The following is a 19604-nucleotide window of genomic DNA, read 5'->3' as shown; positions in this document are numbered from 1 at the left end:
TTTAAGGTTTGACCTGAAGAGGTTTGGTGAGGTTTCTCATCTGATATCTGATTTTGCTCTTTGCTGTGCGTGCTGTGTGGTTGTACATCATTCACTGTAGGAACAAAACAGTTTGTTCTCTGTTTTGTTTATGAATAAATAGCTTCAGAAAAGTCCCTAAAATCTTACAAATGTAGCAATTATAAACATCACATATAATTTAGTGCTTTTGTGTGAAAAGGGTAATGAAGAACTGGTGCATATTTAATCATCCCCCTACACCTTCCTATAGTCTGTAACACCAACATCTTCCCGATTTAACTTATACGTCCGTCCATCTCTAAACATTTATTAAGTGAGCAAAGAAGTTATTTTATCTACGTCAACATGCATGTATACATTCACATGTGGCTGCACAAACCATTCATACATTTATTTCCCATAGCCAACACAACACATGCACAAATCTACTTAAACCCATCTACAGTATCTAAGAATACCCACTGATTGCCATCACCCGTCTTCCATCTCATGTTTTTTCGAGAAAACCTGCTCTTTCATCATTATGTGTGGGGTTTGGTAGATATTGAAAATCATTAGAGAATTTAGATATCTTGCTGTGCGAACCTGGCATTAGCTGAAAGGGTTCATCGAAAGGACAACATTCATTTCCTGGCCTGGAAAACAAATGCTTTTTGGATGACTTTGATACATGGTTTGTTTTACTTGTAGCCTCTGTTTTCTATTTGGCCTTTTTTCAGCGAAGCATAGTCATTTGGTCAGATGCTAAACCCCAAACTTATTGGCAAAATATTAATTAGTTAAATATGAAAACATTACAAAGTGAATATTTATGTAGTCATACAAGCGAAATGATTGAAGGCGCATTTTGTGTTTTTATTTAAGGATAAGTTGAATTTTTTGTTTTTTCCCATTCATTTTATGTCTTAGCTTTCATTTATTTGCTGTATGCTTACCAAACCTGATAACAGCCCTGCCTGCAGGCATATTCTGTGCATGTTCAGACTTGTATCGCTCCTTTGATTATCGTATTTTCTAATCCTTTTTTATCAACTCTGCCTCAGACCTCCATTTTGTTTCTTTTACCATACCAGACCTGAATTTCAAATCGATATTTGTTTTCGTCTTCACTTTTCTCTGGAAGTTTAGCAGTATTTGTGCAATATTCTTGCCAGTATTCATTAGAGATGACGTATGCCACAAAGCGACAAGTTCAACAGATCAGAGCAAAGGAAAAAAAAAAATCCAAAGAGAAGAGAGAAGTGCAGGATGGTGTGAAGTGCTAACACCATGTCTAGAAACAGTCCTGACATCTTGTCAGGTTGTTGAGAAACAAGCAGTGGATGGAGGCGGGGCGAGGGGTGGAAGGTCAACCATAGCCACATGTGAAGCGTTGTACTGACATTTGTACCGTTTTTTGAATCTGTTAAGAATTTGACCTCTGTTCATTCAAAGTCTCGCTGCTTCTCTTTATCTGACAACTAATCTTCTTTTTCATTAATTATTCTGTCATTTCTTGCCCAGTCTTTTCCCCTTTTGTCCCATTTGTTTGCCCTCTGCCTTTTGACTAATTAATTACTATGACATTTGGTTCTGGTTTGTCCTCATCTACTGTTTGTTTGTTTTCCAAAGATTATGGACACCCTTAAGGCAGTAAATTAGCATTTATATTACTTTGTATTAGTGTTCCAACTTTTTTTTTTTTTCCGTTTCTTTCAGTTGTATTATTACAATATTTTCATATCTATTTTCTTTTAGCACTTTTTATTCTCACTGCTTGTTACGGTTTTCCTCTTTCAACTGCATCTTTTATTAATACATATATAAAAAAAACATATTAAAACCCCTCCGTTAAGAGTGCTGTCTCATTAATATGTAGCTTGGGCTCTTTTTTAAATTTTTTCTTTAAACAATTTTCTTTTAAAAACGTACAGGCAGATCAATCACTATGGACTCAGCAGTTAAATTAAGCTAAATTGTTTCCTTTGGGTTTTCTACCTTTGTTTGTTTTGCTCTTTTTGGCCTATTAAAACTTATTTAAAGTTGGGATATCCCAAGCAAGAAAATGCAGGATGTGTTATATGCTATGCACTTTGTCAACTGTTGATTAACACAGATACAATGTATTTTTAGAGATAAATATGATAACAGTGGCTGACCATGAGCCAAAATCTAAAATTTCACATCTTAATATCGACAGACTTAGGAAAAGTCTTCATTTTGTTCATTTCGATGATAAAGCTTTTATGTTTTGCATGTGCAAATGACAAGATAGTCAATATATATATTCCTTAAATTAAAAAGATTTCTGGGTTATATTGGGGTTATGTGTGTAACACTGACATCTAGTAGCTATAATAAAAGTATTCATCAACCTGTGCAATTTAGTTTTAAATGGAAATAAAACACAAACATGGAAATTGCCTATTAAACCTCTAAACCCTTGGATGTTGTTCAGTGTGCAAAAATGTCTACAACTTACGGGGTTAATTTGCTGCAAATATGGCCTGATCAGATGAAAGTTAAATGAACAGAAGGAAGAGATAAAGTTTGCAGAATGTGCCAACACGGTGAAAAGAGCCAAAAGTACACTGAACATAAGTAGACTAGGCCAAAAGAGATGTAATCGAGGTTATTAAATAAATTCCTGTTAATCTGCTGCAGTTAAAATCACTATACAAGTCTCTTTCTGTTTAGCTTTTTTTCCACTTCTTTGGCTTTGGTCTCCTCCCTGTTTCCTCTTTTCTGCTTCGAGTGTAAAGGTTACCCACTGTCATCAACTTGCAGCATATTGCCAAAGCAGCAGCTGAACCACACTCACACAAATCTCACAGCTACAGCAGGCCGTCACAGAACACACACAGAGAAACAGTGCGGACCAAAGGTGTACTTAAAACGGCCACTTTTATCAGTTTTCCCTCTAATAGCCGTCTCCTGGGTCACATTAGGCACACACAAACATGCACACAAGTTTGTACTCCTATCCCTAGAAGGAGATTGCATTGACCTTTTCCTCTTTTAAGTATCAGCTTTTACACCTATTTAAAACCCTAACCCTGATATTTCCCAGATTATTCCTAAATCTAATCTTAACCAAAATGTAATTCACCCCATGCCTCTAAACCCTTCTCCCCAGTTCCTAAAAACAATGTCTGATTTGTTAGGAGTCCCCATCAGTCTGCTGTGATGCTAGAATATACCAGAAACGTACCCAAATATTCCATATAAACGAGAACACCCACGCTATATTGCAGTTAGGACAGTGGGGGAAAGAAATGCAGCTCTCTCTACTGCTTTAACATTCAAGTCCTTGAAGGGTTGGGATTTTTCAAGAGGTGCTCATTAGCTAGTTGGTATACAATATCAGCCCCAGGGGTGGTCTCTCCACTTTGTCTCTGGGTGTTTGACAGTGTGGACCGGTAATGAAGATATTTGTCAGTAGGTCAGGACATTAGGATGGCGGTGTGTGTGTGTGTGTGTGTGTGTATATGTGGGGGTGTCAAGAAAACAACATGAAGTTATTAAAGTAAGACAGAGCAAATATAAATGTTGGTTAGCTATTTTAGATGAAAGGAATTAAACGAAGCAAAAACAAGACGTCAGAAAGCTCCTACATATGGCTGTTAATTATAGAGTGGGCTCCATTTATAGACGCACCACCCACTGTCGCGCAGAAACACAAAGTGTGGCGCATGTACACTAAACAAGGTGTATGAACATGTGGAAGAGGTCATGCTTTATTGATTTTCCTGGACAGGTTTCCCTTAAAATCAGTGAGAGCATTATGTTTGGGTTGCTGGTACATTTGGGCACATTGACATTGCAGGCTGGGTAACATAATTATTGCAGAGTTGAAATAGATTGATCCATTCTGTATCTGCATTGGCCAATAAGGGTATGCAGCTTCTCACTGATTCAGGATTGCATGTAATGCCTCTCCCTCTATTTGCTTTTTTATAGGTAATGTTTGATTTTTTTAAATAAATGTTTATTTTTTGTTTAAATTTAGACTTTGGTAAGCTTTATTAATGGAAGAGAAAAAGGCGATATTGGCTTCTAAAATCTGCCCAATAAAATATCGATATTGGGCTTAAAAAGTGTATCTCTATTGCAAAGATCAGTGAAACTGACAACATCTACAAAATTACTTTTCCCTTGTTTGCTGTCATGCAGAGATTTTTAGACCAGACCAAACATGCAGTTGGGATTGAGGGTTTTGGAGGCTGTATTGATCCAGGATTGCCTTGATCAAGACAGAAAAAAAATTGTAGGTAGAAGAAAGTCTGCATCATGGGGTTACTGTTGCTTCTACTCCACCGCCTTGTTCATCTAGAGATTTTTAAACCATTTTGTCGTCTAATTACAGCCCATCATTTGTTTCTTCCTCTCCCATGTCCTGACCTCTTGGTCTTGGGACCGTTTCACCCTGGAAGCAAACGATTCCAAGATCTAGATAAACAATGCAGATCCTGCCAGTTGTAACCGTGGCAGGGTATGGCCCCTCTTTGACTTTTATTCATAGAGTGTGCAGCACGTGTTAGTCAGTTTAATATGGTTAAATAGAGCAGGTGTTTCTGCAGAAAGAAGGCCCTTTGTCCATTTTTTTAGACCCTTATTAAGTTTTGGGGCCATAGTGACAAAAAAATATCATCCTGCAGCATGTCAATGTAAGCCCTGTGAGATTTCTATTGCCACATGCAGTAAAAACTCTTTCTTTTAATGGCTTTTTATATATATATAATTTATTTCCTAAATGTAAACATTCACTAAGAGAGTCAAAGTTTCCTTGTTGTGTTATTTATAATCTGTATTAACAGGAAACACTTCATATAAACATGCAGGTGGACTGCAGCATCCTTCATTTTATGGTGATAATAAATATTTGTTTTATCTGCCGTAACCAAACTAATTAAAGAAATTCAACAAATTGATGCTGTAGTCAAAGAGAAAAAAAATCATTAGGTGATAAACTTTAAAAGTTTTACATATCATTTTAGCCAGATTAGAAAGGATTGCATGACTAAATATATGTTTATTTATTTAAGCTGTAACAAGAAAGCAACTGTTGGCTACATATGTAAAACCTGCAGGCATGTCATGCAAAAATGCATCCAACCACAAGGAACTATGTGTGCTATTATTTGCATACATATATATATATATATATATTTTTTTATTCCCTGACCTGTTTTACCTGAAAGCTCTTGGAGCGATGTTATATTTCTGCTGTAATAAATCTAAGGATTACACATTCTTCATCTGAGTTTAAATAATATTGGTGGCTGCGCTCCAGCTCAGCCCATTTATGACCAAGTGTTGAACAATATAGTTCCTGGAACTCCAGGCCTAAAGTCCAGACTAAGGTTCTTCTTATGGCAAACTAAAAAACTAGCTCTATGACCAAACTACTATATATATATACATCATGTAAAATCCATCGGCTATAAATGAGATGGGACACAATAAAAAAAGATCATTTGACATTTGTCTTGCAAGTTTATTTACGTGGCACATTTTAGTAGTTCGAAGATTCAAATTAGAACTACTGAAAAAATTGTATGTGAAGAAAAAGAAAAGTAGATTGCAGTGGCTTAAAAACAATACAAATAAAGAGAATAGAAACAAATAATTAAAATAAGATGGCTATATTAAAACAATTGATTAAAAAAAACTTTTCTCCGTAAAAGTCGTGAAACTTGACTAACAATGTAGATGGCATAGTCAAAGGTCAAACTAAATAAATCTTTAGTATAATTTGAAATAAACAGTTTTAGCAGTTTTACTGATTTCTGGACTGACTATTAGGGCCAGGATTTTTATTTTTTTTTTAATAGGAGAATAAAGTCGTAATATTATGAGAATAAAGTTTTATATTACAAGAATAAAATCGTAACAGTAAGAGAATAAAGTCGCAACATTAGGAGAATAAAATCTGCTATATCTTCACATAAACCCACCAACTGAGAAATGTTGTGTAGTTGCATAAAAAGGTGAACTCTGTTCTATAAAAGAGTGAACTCCTGTCCTCGGTTTATTCACGGGGACATCCAGGGAGCCGTACGATCCTAAATGTGCTGCTGTGATTACAATTGTAAGGCTATGACCTCATGTCAGAGGCTCCATTCAGACTGTGATGTCTCTTTAAGAAGCTCACGGTCCTGTTAATGTTTTGGCATGTTGAGTTCTAGCTAAACAGAAATGGACTAAAGGCACTTCATAGCTGTCCAGTGTAACAGAACTTTGCTTTCTATTAAATTCATGTGGAGCAATTAACAATGCTTTTCTTAGCCACTTAAAGAAAAGGTTCACTTTAATCCATTTCAACAAAAGTTTAATATGAGAAAGTTTTTTTTTTTTTTTCCCAAAACAAGCAAATTTTTTTCAGTATCACCTAAACTACATGCTGAGAATCTGTAATAAAATTTTTGTGATGAGAATAAGCCCACATAAAACAAAACAAGACTCTTAAACCAAGGATGCATTAACTCCTCGACTGGCTCCCAAGTTGCAGAAATGCACTTTTATTGTAAAACCTCATTTTTGCAGCAGCATAACATGAAAGCACATGAGAGATTGATAAATATGTACCGCTGCTGCTAAGTTTTACGCAACTCAAGGCTTAACCTGCTGGAGGACATGGAGGACTCCTTTTTAGAATTCAGATTTATTCAAATTCTGTTCTCCAATTTTATATATTTGTTAGTTCAACCTCTAACTTGATGTTCTCTTTGCTTTTTGCTAATAACAGATTAATCTGGTGCACTGATTGCCTGTGACCCCATCCTGGATGTGGGCATCAACATCTCTGAATACAGATAAAGATAGAGTTTGATGGCCTGTTTTTCAATGCTTAGTCCTGTTTCTCTCCTATCTCCTCTCCTAGCTTTGGGAACAGTTGAGCTCTCGTTGACCTTTTCTGACTTGAAAACCAATTCAGAGCTTTTCTCGTTAACTGCTTCAAACCGGCAATCATGTAGCCTGTGGCCATATTTTCATGGTGAGCCAAAAGATCTAACATTTTGTGCTCTGATTTTTTAAATTTTCTTATACATTTGTTTTTTACTTCATATAACAATTTAACAATTAATAAGTGAAGAACAGTGGTTTGTAAGTACATTATACAGTAGAAAACAAATAGAAATAGTAAAAGTTGGTATATGAAAAAGGAGGAAAAAAAAAACACTTGAAAGCTGTTCAATAACACATTTTGTTATCAGTATAGGCATAAAAACGGACCTTTTATTTTACACACACATTTGCCCCTCATGGGGTTAATGCAGCCAATAAGGGAAAACAGGTTGATGATGATTGTTGTTTTAGGACCATTCCTTCCTTTGATAGATTTACATTTTTTTTATATATTTAAAACATTTGAAATGCTACTGTATCAGTTTATTTACAGTGAATTAAGATGCCCTGATAAGGTTTTATCGTGTTTTATTGACTCTATTTCTTTTTCCTCTCCCCTCTCTTCATTTGTTCATTCCTGGGTTCCATCCCTCTTTTATTGGTTCCATCCTTCTCCCAATTCCAAACCTTTGCCCCATTTTATCTCTAGCCAACATTGGAGCCTAAACTGAAGGTATGTTTTTGTAACGCTTTAGGGCATTTAAGGCTTTATTACTAGCTTTATATCAACACTGACTTTAAAACCCTTGGCGTTTCTTCATAACAAATAGAGTCCATGTTAATTAAGTATACATTTGTGGTTTGATTTTTGCTTTATCAGTGGTTTCTTTAATTAATTTAATGCAGCTTTATGCTCCATTTTATATTTAAATGTCCAGCATTAAGCTATTCTAAATTGTGTTTTCTATTTTTGTTTTCTTTATTAATTTCCACCCTATTCCTGCTCTTTTCTAAGCCGCTACTGCTTGTAGTGACTGTTGTCCCTGAGTCATTTTTCACCTTCAAATCAATCAGGATCGTTGCTGCTCTCCACCATATCTGGACTGTGTTATTGTCTGTGACTGTAACTGATGAGCCAGGGCCTCTGTAAGCGTGCATATGTGGTCTGTTGTATAACTCCATTATGATGATGCTGCTGACATGAGGATTCGGGTTCATGTGCCATCTTTATGTTAAATGTAAATGAGACCTTCATGCTGGCTGACTGGTGTGCGTTTCAGGGGATGAAAATAAATGTTACTCAACATGAAACACAAAAGAAGCGGCTCCATAACCCAGTGGTACCGCTGCTCTCTGGGGTTCTGGTCAAACGATTCTTTAAGAATCATTTCTAATTCTGATGTGTGCAATATCTAGCCATAATCCTGGTAAATCTATGGCATCTGCAAGACATCAACAAATCAACACTGGTATATATATATTTTTTTGAATGCTTGTGCTTCTGTTTACATTTCAATCATTTTCTGTATATTACATGATCATCTTTATATTTAAGGCTGCTTATATGGATTCTGTGCATCCAAATACACTGTTTGTGCTAGGCTAACACTGGCATGTTTGCTCTAAGTTTTAATATGACTTGTTGAATGCTAATCTAATACAGTTGTTTCCTGATGTTCACAAAGACTGGGTTAAAAAAAAAAAAAAACTTTTCTAAGTATTTTTGATTTTCTGGCATTAAAGGTTGGTGAACTTTCCATGTTTTAGGTCACTTTGTATTACCAAAATGGTTTCTCCAGATTCACCCTCTCATTATTCAGCCATTCATCAAACAGAAACTGTTTTTTTTTTTTCTCAAACAAGAAAAAAAAAAATCTAAAATCTTAAATTGAGAGCATCTGGTGTTTGTTGACAAATGCATAAAAAGATGCTGGGCAGTTATGATCTGAAGAGTGATTCCGGTGAATTATGCCCCAGCAAAGCTCAAAGTAAAAAAAATTGTTTAGGTTTACGAGTTCTTTACTTTTAAAAAGTAAATGCAAATTCATAAAAGTGCTTCAGCTGCGCTCTAGAGCAGCTTTGGATATGTGAGCGCAGATAGGAAAGGTTTATATGACACAAACGGATTAGAGACTGTAGCATCCAATGCAATCTCTCTTTTTTTTTTATTATGAAGGCTAAAGATATGTTAATTATGAAAAAAATCTAAGCAAAGTGTCATTTATCAGATATGGCAGTTTTTCAAACAATAAACATATGATCTGGGAATTCCAGTACAGGACCCCAAACTTATGGCTGTGATTAGTCGGCACATTTCATTCCTTTAATTTCTAAACACCATGTTAAAGCCAGCTGGTATTTTGGAACACTGTTTACAATGAAAGCTGGTATTTACAAGTTCTGATAAGTAATTACAAACCCCAGATGAAAGCAGGAGCTACAATCGCTCTTTCAAGCTAGATTTATAAACACCACCTGGAGATATTCAATGACCCAACAGTGTTTATGAACATTGTCACCAGCGGCGTTTATAAATTAGCCAAAGGATTTCAAGTTTTTCCCTGTTGAAATATTAGCAAACGTTACTTAACGTTACTTTAGATCATATTACAGTGTTATTAATAAGGAAGTGTAGTTCTTTCAAAGGTTTGATTGAAGTTTATACTGAGTGAAAGTGAAATGTGTTATATTGATATTGCCTTCTGCTGCTTATGAATGTGTCATTGCAATTGAACTTTTTCTGTAGAAAAAATTCTATTTAATAATGCTTTAACCCTTTATTGGGCAAGTTACCATTTCTGATCACTTACAAATGGAGTCCTCTCCGTCCCTCAGGGAGGTCTAGAAACACAAGATCTATATCCAGCCATTCAGCAAAGATACTTCTACATGGCTGTACATCTTATTTTGACATTTGACCAATTAGATGAGCCCTTGGATGATATATTACCTACTGGATATTAACTTAAAAAAGGTAAAAAGTTAAAAAGGCAAGAAAAAAGGTAAAAAGTTAGTTACAAGTCAAGGAAAAAAGTTTATTAAAAAGTAAAAAAATAAAGTTAAGAAATTAATAAGCCTAGTTAACAATTATATTTATGTTTATAAACTAAAACATGTAAGTGCCAGTATTAGCATTAATGTCTCTAAGTTTATGTTGTACCAAAAAAAGTTGTTTTTCCCGAATTTCGTGTAAAAACACTTATTTTTATTTATTTTTTTTATATATTCAGGCAAGTTGGTGTTTCTTGTTATTGCACTGACATTAATTTTTGCATCACCAAATGTTACAAAGGCAATAAGGTTTTGCCCTGGATTATAATAACACTATTGGCTTTAAACGTGGACCTTTAAGGGATTTCACTGATTGCCCTATAAAGGGTTAACAACATTTGTTATATTTTAACTAAGGCAATTACAGTGATCTGTTTATCTGTTCCATGAAAGTGACGGAAGAGTCACTGAAAGCACAATTTCCTCAAATTAAAACATCTTCTACTCTTCAATAATCTTTCAGCCATGGTTTGGTTTTATGATTATCTATGTTATCAGAGCAAGGCACTATAATCTGGCTTCCTGATAGGAAAATCAGCCATACTGAACAGCAGATGTTTTTTAAGTTATGACAGTGCATGAAAGCTGTAGTCTCTACACACACAAAACTTGTCGCATACGGACACTTAGAAATAACAGCTACAATCTTAGAGATCCTTCAAGGTTTTTTTTTTCTTGGCTGTAAATATAATGGATGTTCTGTTTTTTAAAATTAATTTCTTATTTTGTCTTTGTCGTAGATCTGACATCTCAATTTCTGTTTCCCTCTAGGACTCGAACAGCGCCCCAAATTTGGGGACCCTCAAAGTTGACCCAGAGGGGTTTTTCCTATCCTGGATTCCAGGGGCCGGCCTGGTAAGAAAGCCTAGATGTTGATTTCACACTTGCTCTCTTGGAAAAAAACAAAAAAACAAAACAAAAAGCAAATAAGATGAATCAGAAATCTGCTGCAATAGGTTTTTAATGTACCAACATGAGGCTTAATGGGAGAAAAACATTTACTTGTCCACTTTAACACCACTTTATGACCATACACCATCTCCATCTGAATCGTTTTATCTTTGCTAACTGCTTTTCCTCATCTTAGCTCCTTGAAATTCCCATATTGCGGTTTTCCTGTCCATTAGCTCTACCAAAATTGGTCTCTTCAGTGTGTTGTGGTTTTGCGTTGATGTCTTCTTCTCTTCCCTTCCGCCTCCTCCCTCATGTCTTTGTGGTCTTTATCAGTCCCGTCTCCCTTTCCTTCTATCATCACCACTTCCGTACATCCATCCTCCCCTTCATATCTTTATTTGGCTGCATTTGTTTTCTCCATTAGTGCAGTCATATTAGATCTTACATTTTGGGCATTTAGCTGATGTAATTGTTCAAATGCAATAAGCAGCAGGTCTGTAAGATGCTGTATTTCAACAATTTAGCCATGGCTGTGCTGCAGACATGAAATTGTAAGAACTAAGTTGGTGTAATCCTATAGTTTGATGAGTTAGGCTTCCTTTCAAGCAATAAGCAGTTTTTGTTCTTTCTCTTTATTTTATCAAACTAAAATACAAAACATTTTTTTTGCTTTCCTTTAGAAAAAGAGAAAACTAAATGGCTAACATATTTGCATTTTTACACTTAGTGAATAAACTTTTCTTCCTAATACTGAACAATTAAGGAGTTTTTCCTCTTAGTGTTAAACTCCAACTGTTTTCCAGGTTCGAGTGTAAAATAAAGATGCTCTATCCAATGTTGTAGTTTCACCTGGTTTAAATTCTGTTAAGTTTCTTCTTTAAGGAACATTTTGCAATCATTTATAATCGACAGATAAATCGATTAGCAAAATAATTTCTTAGTAATATGTATAGGAATATGTAATATGTAATATGTATATGAATAGGAAGTGACTAATGCTGGATAAAATACTTAAGGATTAAAGCATACTTCTAACAAATTTTATGGAAGTGTTGCAAGTGCCATCTTTGTAGGGAAGTCCAGCGCCAGGTAATGGAGTTTGTTTTGCATGAATTAAAGAAACTGGAGCAGATTGTTGCCGTTTTCGAAGGCAGATTTTTGTGGTTGATGTTTCCAAGCCAGACTTTCTAACATTCAGAACTCAACTCCATTTGTGGTCCATCTGTTTCTATGAGTTGGGGGATGCAGTTGAAGCTGTGCTTTGCAGAACCGTCTGCATGCTTAAAATATCTTTTTTCCAAACATAAATTTACAACATTGCGTTTTTTTTTTTTTTTTTTTTTTGGTAATTAGACGTACTCAGCCATTTCTTAAGCATTTTCAATTACCAACCTGACGATTAGCGACCGGATATGTGACCTCACATTGGAGCTATTACAGTTTTAGAATATGGTGAACTGCTTATTTTACAACTTCCTCGTGGATAAAGATACATTTAGTAAGTTTTTACTGAAAAATACTCTTTTTATTTGACCCTTTACGACTAAAACATTGTTTTATGTGCAGACTGACACCTCAGTAGTTCAGCGCTGATGCATCTATAAAACTTTTGCCTTTTTTTCCTTAATTTACTTTGGCTCAGAAGTTACAGCGATGTTCTTGCAGATATGACGTCAAGTGCGTCCACGTTAAATGGGTCCAATCTAACAGTCGAAGCATTATATTTAAGATAAATTTTATAGATAATCAGAAGTGACCCACATCCAGCTCAACTCAAACTCCAATAACGGCTCCATGTAAGGAAAAAAAAAAAAAAAAGAAAATATACCCTCACCTTGTCAAGTAAGAGCATGCACTACTACTAGAACGTTATGGGCAGAACAGTGCTGCAGTTTTGTATTTTGGCCACAGGTGGCAGTATAATATACCTACAGTATTTAAATAAAAACCTATGCAGTACAATCAACTTTAAATATTAGCATAAATACTGAAAATTAATAAAAGTACAACAGATGATGTAACATTCCTGCAGACAGTTTCTACATCAAAGTCTTGGTGTTGTTGCTGCCTTTTGGCCAGGACTGCTTTGTAAAAGAGTCTTAAATTTCAATCACATGGGTAGAATAAAAAATGGCAGCTTCTGCTGGTTAGGAGCGGTGCTGCAAGTAACCTTCCAAAAAAACAATCCACTGGAGTTGGTTTCGAAGTTTAAATACGTTTTGCTTCCCATCCAGGAAGCTTTTTCAGTTGAACTGAGAAAGCTTCCTAGATGTGAAGCGAAACTTCTTCAAACTTGGAAACAAATAATATGCTCTCCACTATAATCTCCACCAGCATATTGCAAGTAACTTAGTGACAATGCAAGTTTTAGCTTCGCATCATTCGTGTCAGAACTTGCTAATTGCATGATAAAATTATTTATCATCTCATTTTGCAAAAAGTCGTTGAGGACGAGTTGCAACAAAAATCTGATGGTGCACAACCTGCTAAATCGCCAGCAGCCAGTGTTCTACATCAGTTTTGCTTGAAGCACTATGAATACAAGATTATTTGGAATATTACAATCCTTTCTCAGATCTGTTCCACATGTAAGGAATTCATCTTGTGCTTTGCAAAATCATATTCAGCCTTGTTGGACGGAGGCTCTCTGAGGGGGAAGGGATGGGGGATGAACGTGCATTTATTACAGCTGTATTTAACAATAGCATTAAATCGTTGAGCTAAGTTTAGTTAATGATAGTCCAACGGTTTACCTGCCAATACGTGGTGGTAGCTAAACCTGTTAATAATCCCAATAGTTGTTGTTGCAATTATAAGTTCTGCAAATTAAAGGCAGATTCCAAACACTGTAATGGGAGAAGTGAAGTATTTTTCTGATTTCATGCAGAATTTTTTAAACGTCTGTAATATTTATGTAAAGAGTTTTTTGGCAGCTCTGATAAAAGCTGGAGGTTATCCAAATAAATCATTTTAAATTGAGTCTTTCTGCATCAACTTGCCTCGGTGCACACCTTCTTCCCTGTCGGTTTCTCTCTGGCAGTCTGTTCTCTCATGGGTGTCTGTTTATTCTATAGTCATGTACAGATACCCATTACTATCACTGGGTTGTATCTGCATGTTTGGATTGTGTGCATGAGTGTTCGTATCTGGGCCAGAGCACCTGTCACGTGGGTCAGCATGCTTTATACGCATTCACGTAACACGCCGAAGCTTTAAACGCTCATTTCATCCTGTTGCGTTGCACATGTGCATTTGTGGGAATGAGATAATAGGCCATTTGTCGCCAGAGGGGAAGCTGTGACACTGTTTAGCAAGAAGTGAGACGATCACTTGTGAGATCCTTTGAGAGAGATGAGAAAGCAGCTCTTGCTCTCTGTGTTTTGATGGCTACCAAGGAGCAATGTTTTTATGCATTGCTTAGCTGAACCAGAGTCTCTGCTGCAGGGCAACAGATGACTTGGTTTGTTTGATCATAGTTCAGGATGGTCCTCATCACTAAAATCAAGTTAAACTATTAATGGCCACTCTTTCAGGTTGTTTTATGGGATTTTTAGAGTGCAGTTGTATTAATTCAAATTCTACAATTTTGCCAAAAGGATCAGATGTTTAATTTTTAACCCATATTGTGATGTTTATTTAGATTTTTGCCTTTATACTAACCAAAAATCTTGTAATGTTTGATTTCAGGGTTTTAGTATTTTCATGACCGTGAAAGACTGCTTCTGCAGAGTCTATTGTTGAAGGTTTCACTATAACCTCTGTGTAAAAAAGTTCCTAGTTCTACTTGCATGCATTTATCTGCATGCTAGCTGCAACTCTCTCTACCTTTCTGTGTGGCAGCAAACTTACTTTAAATATATTACAGCCACCTAAATGGCTTAGTTTTATTAAATGCAATGTGACCTAAAATTAGTGTCTGTCATTTAAAAATTGTATTTTTCTAAATTGCATTAATATTGCACATGCAATTAATTGCCCAGCCTTAACTCAGACCCAGGATTCCCCAGTCTCTGCATCCCAGAATGGTCAAGCTGGTGATGTTTTATTTTGTGGCTCCTACAGGGTCTGGTTAAGTCTGGAAAAATTTGCAGTTTTTACTGAACTGTTTTTTCCAAGTTTGGCACAAAAAAACAAAAACTGCTTGTGGAAATAAAGTATTTTCAGACTTTAGTCCCATTATATAAAATAACTGTCTGTCTGAATGTCTGTCTTTAACAATGCTTTATCGTTTCTACAAAAACCTTTTCATCACTAACTGCCCAAAGTTATTTCTTCTCACATGATGGCTTTAATTTACATTCAGGTACTCACTGTTGAATTGGTTCCTAATGCATTTAAAGACAAAGATATAAATGTTTTTAGGTGTTGTGCTGCAGAGCGCTAATATGGCACTTCTTTGATAAAGCACCTCCCGCTGCCATTTACACTGTTTGCAGGACAATAAAACATCTATTTGTGTTTATCGATTGATAGTTCTCTTTTGTCAAAGCCTACATTAGAGGTTATTTGTCACATTGTCTGATGTGGGAGAAATAAACGACACGAGCTCATGTAACTGAGACCGGCCTGACGTCAAATCTCTCTCCTCCACAGAGCAGAGGGTGTTATTACAGAGGTCCATGCAACACATCTCAGAGCTAATGGTAGTTCATTTGACTTCTCTGACACAGTGTTTGTCTTTTCTTTGATTACTGCCTCTGATTTATGGTATTGTTGGCATGGCTGAGCTGGGTTAGTGTGGCTACTATTCTTGTTTCAGTAGCGGGAATGCAGCTCGGTCCCGGCCTCAGGGCGCCCAGACCACTGCGACAAATTGCAGGGGAATCCGGGAATTTGGGGGCAGGGAGTTAAATGATGTAATTTAACAATGTTTTAGCTACACTTTGTTTTTAGCCTCTAACTTACCACCAAACTGTCTTTTTTTTTTTTTTCTTCTGCATTCTGCCCTCTTCCTTTGTAAACCTTGCTTTCTTTCACCAAAAGTGCCTCTGCTGCAGTTATAAGTTGGAAATAGACGTATGTTTCAGAGCGAGCGTGTAATCATTCCATCGATCCCAGAGTGAAGTTTTAATTCAGCCTCGCGGCTCCCCAGGAGGTTTCCCCGCCGGAGTTGGAGGAAGAAGAAAGAGGACACTGCAACACAGATTTGCAGCGATTATTAATGAGAACACTTAATGCGCCTTAAACTCGGATGACAAGGATATTCTAGATGACACCCATTTCTCTGAATAGAGGCACCCAAAATAATAAACTCTCCAGTGCAACTTTATTTTTCGCTGCTCTGCTCTGCTCTTTTTTTTTTTTTTTTTTTTTATCACTGTAAATGTCAGTTTTAAACTAAAACAGATTTAGTCTCAGGACCTCTTCCAACCCGGCCGTGCTTGATGAATTGGATTGCATTCTGCAAAGTCATTTTTAGATTCTACAAACCAAAAATGTCACAAGCATAATTTTCTTCTTTTTTATGAGAAAGGGCTTAATGGTTTGTTTTATTTAGGCCAGCTAAGCAGTGGTACTGCAGCAGAAGTTTATAAGGATGCAACACTTTTCAAATACGATATGTTTTTTATCCATTAAATTTTTTTCATGTTTTTGTATCACTTCACTTTTTGGACTAATGCAAAGTAACATAATTATGAAATGGAAGTAAATAAGTTTTCTACCTGATAAACGAGATATGGCGTGTCTGTGAATTCAGTTCTCATTGTTTTATTTCTAAATAGAACCCACTGAAGCCACTCTGCCTTCAGAAATCACCTTATTAATATTAAGAAGCGATCCGACCTGAAAGCCATTAATACCCGACAAATGTCACTATTCTGCGTCTTTGCTGCGCAGAAGCAACAAGAAAAACAACAACCATGGCAGATGATGATGCGGAGCGCAGTATTTATGTTTAACCATATTGAAAAGATTGTTTTTATAGTTGGAAAAGATCGCTAGATGCGCACCGGCGGCACTACCATCCATGTTTACTTCCGGAAAAAAAGAGCACGCTGGCCTCTGACATCATTGCGTCCTCTACTGCGCATGCGGGACACTTGCGTTGTATGACTGCAGTTCACACAGGAGATCACATATAATTGGAAATATGAACAGGAATGCAAAAAAAAATCAGAATTGAGCATCAAGGCCTGCAGTGTGAACTCAGCCTAAGTCATGTTTTTGGACTGTGGGAGGAAGCCGGTGTACCTGGAGGGAACCCACACATACACAGGGAGAACATGCAGAAAGATGTGCAGGGAATCGAACCCAGAACCTTCTTGTTGCAAGGCAGCAATGCTACCCACTGCCCCACTGAACAGACCTATCATGAACTTGTCATTTACAATTATGCTTCTCTGCAGATACACTAAAATGTGTGCATGTTTGCTAGAGAGGAGCAGACCAGCACCTCTCATATATAAACAAGGTGGTAAAGTTGAAGCTGATCTCTTCTGCAGGAGGGTCGATGTTTATTCAGGCCGTTAACACTCCAAACCAAGTCCTTCCTCATTTTCCATCCATCATCTTTCAATTAGACACTTTGTTCCCAGCTGGTTCTGTTTGAATGACCCGACATTAAGTTTCCACCTTTTCTCTCCATGTTTTATAACATCTCCTCTTCATCCCCATTTGAGTATCTGCTTTGATTTATGCGCCCTTTCAGCTGGTTTCCAGCTTTCCTTCTTTCATCCCATCTTATCTCTGTCTGCTTTGTGTCGCTGTCTTTTTCTGCTTCACTTTGTTTAACGTTTTACTTCAAATATTTTAACACTTTTGTCTGTTATTCCAATATATCTTCTACCTCTGTTCTGTTGCTGACATGACCAGTCTTCTTCCCACGATGTTCTATCTTTTATATCTCTCTGTCATTTGCCGCTTCCTCCCTACAGACCTTCCTCTGTATTTCTTTATCAGCCTCTCTCCATCTTTGCAGCATATTTATATGGTCGGTTAACAAGAACTCTTGACTTTCTCTGCTTTTACTTGCTTATTTAGAACCCAGATTTCCCCTTTATAGGAAAGTTCCTGCTCCTAACTGTATGTTCTATAGTTTTCAACCTTTGGCATTTCAGTATATTTAAAATCTAAACCTATGCAGTCCAGACCCAATTAGAAAAAAAAAAATCAATCATCTGAGATGTTGAGTTTTGTTGACTTAGGATTCAGCTGAGAATGTTTCGGTTTGCCGCTGGTCCTTTCAGACCCAGAAGGAATCTGGTTTTGGAGCTACTTCCTTACATTCTCGCAGCGGGACGCAGTATCGAGTCCAGCTGAGGCTTTGCTGTAAACACACAGTGCATGCCAGTGGCTCTGGATTGCGCAAGATCCCCAAATCCACACATGCTGCATGCTTGCAACTTCCTGCTAAGCCTTCTCTTCAGGTCTTCCTTCTGTCCTCTGAACAAAGTTTCTTCTTCCTTATCTTAGTATTTGCATTCTAACTGGGGCGCTCGGTGTGTTGGATAGGTGCTTTTGTTGCAGGGAGTTTGCATGTTCTCCCCGCCGTTTCTGCTGGGGATTTTTCTATTTTCTTCCTGCCGCTCAGAAACATGCATGCGAGGCGCTGACCACGTTAAACTTATGTTGATCAATCCACCTTTTTCTTCAGTGCTGCTATGCAATGTTTTAAATATATACAAACCTGCGGCATCTAGCAGGTAGAAGTTACTGGCAGGTTTATTTTATGGGTCTGAAATCTGTGGATCTGATCTTTACAGCTCTCCACAGTGTCAGGCTGTCCTATACAAGTATCTCTAGCATATAGCACTGCTTTTAAACATAAGTGTCTGGATCAGAGCTTTAATGTAAGCACAATCTAGATCTGAGCTTTTAGGTAAATATTCACCCCTTTTCTGATTCAGGTTATCAGAAAATTCATATTTTCAGTTGAGCTGCATGAGTAAAAACCAAATATGGTCATTGCATTTTGTTCTTAGTCTGTATTTACTTGGTTGTGTCTTTTAAATCACGGCTTAAGGTTATTTCACTGCATCTCATTCAGAATTAAGTCCAAACTTTGACTAGACCAATCCTAAAGCTGTATTGTCTTATTTATTTATTTTATTCTGAGCCATTTAGAAGTTACCGGAGTGTTTTTGATTCTTGTCCTGTTTAATGACCCAAATGAACTTGAGTTTAGGTTCATCAGATGTTTTTCTACAGGATTTTTTGATAAGGGGGGAAATTCATGGTTTCTCTAATCAGAGGATTTTTTTCGGCCCGTCTCGGCGAGGTTAACCACTAATTGGAGGTGTGAGATTTCCATGATGATGTTTTGGAGTTCTTAAGTCTTAAAGGGACGGAATATGGGAGGCGTTTGTTGTTCTTCTCGTCAATCAATGCGTTTCAGTTTCTAGGCACATTAGATCTAAAACCTATTGAGGAATGGCACGGAAGTTGACTTTAGTGTTCTTTTTAGGGCTGAAACATTTTATCAGATTAATTTGTGATTAATAGACAATTGAAATAATCTTCATCTAATTTAGTAATCCATGAATCGTTAACTGGAGTATAGAGACAGTAAAACCTGCCTCTAGCTGACAGAGAAGCCCACTTAGAGCAGTAATTATACCAAGAATAAACTAAAAAATAAATGTCATCTGTCAATAGGCACTATCCACAAGTGCAAAGTTTGAGTTTCACCTTGAGATGTTGTGATTTTTTTCTCTCCTGATACAATTCCAATGTTTTTGCTGTGATTATCGGCACATTCAGAGCCCTGGTACTAGTATGCTACAACAATTATATATAATCATACTACGCATGCATGACTTTGATATGGTTATCATACAGCACATTTAAGCTATTTATTCTTTAACTAGAGC

General features: G+C 36.6%; 1 protein-coding gene across 1 annotated transcript in view; it reads left to right on the top strand.

Moving 5' to 3' along the window:
* plcb3 (phospholipase C beta 3) overlaps positions 1 to 19604 on the top strand; it is a 76604-nt gene that overhangs the window by 9144 nt on the left and 47856 nt on the right. The window contains exon 2 of the mRNA XM_015373840.1: positions 10672 to 10755. Within this exon, the coding sequence (XP_015229326.1) occupies positions 10672 to 10755 (84 nt within the window). The remainder of the gene's footprint in view (positions 1 to 10671; positions 10756 to 19604) is intronic.

Source organism: Cyprinodon variegatus, unplaced genomic scaffold (genome assembly GCF_000732505.1).
Source record: "Cyprinodon variegatus isolate N-32 unplaced genomic scaffold, C_variegatus-1.0 Scaffold93, whole genome shotgun sequence".
NCBI classification, from domain to species: Eukaryota; Metazoa; Chordata; class Actinopteri; order Cyprinodontiformes; family Cyprinodontidae; genus Cyprinodon; species Cyprinodon variegatus.
This window is presented reverse-complemented; position numbering and strand designations above follow the sequence as displayed.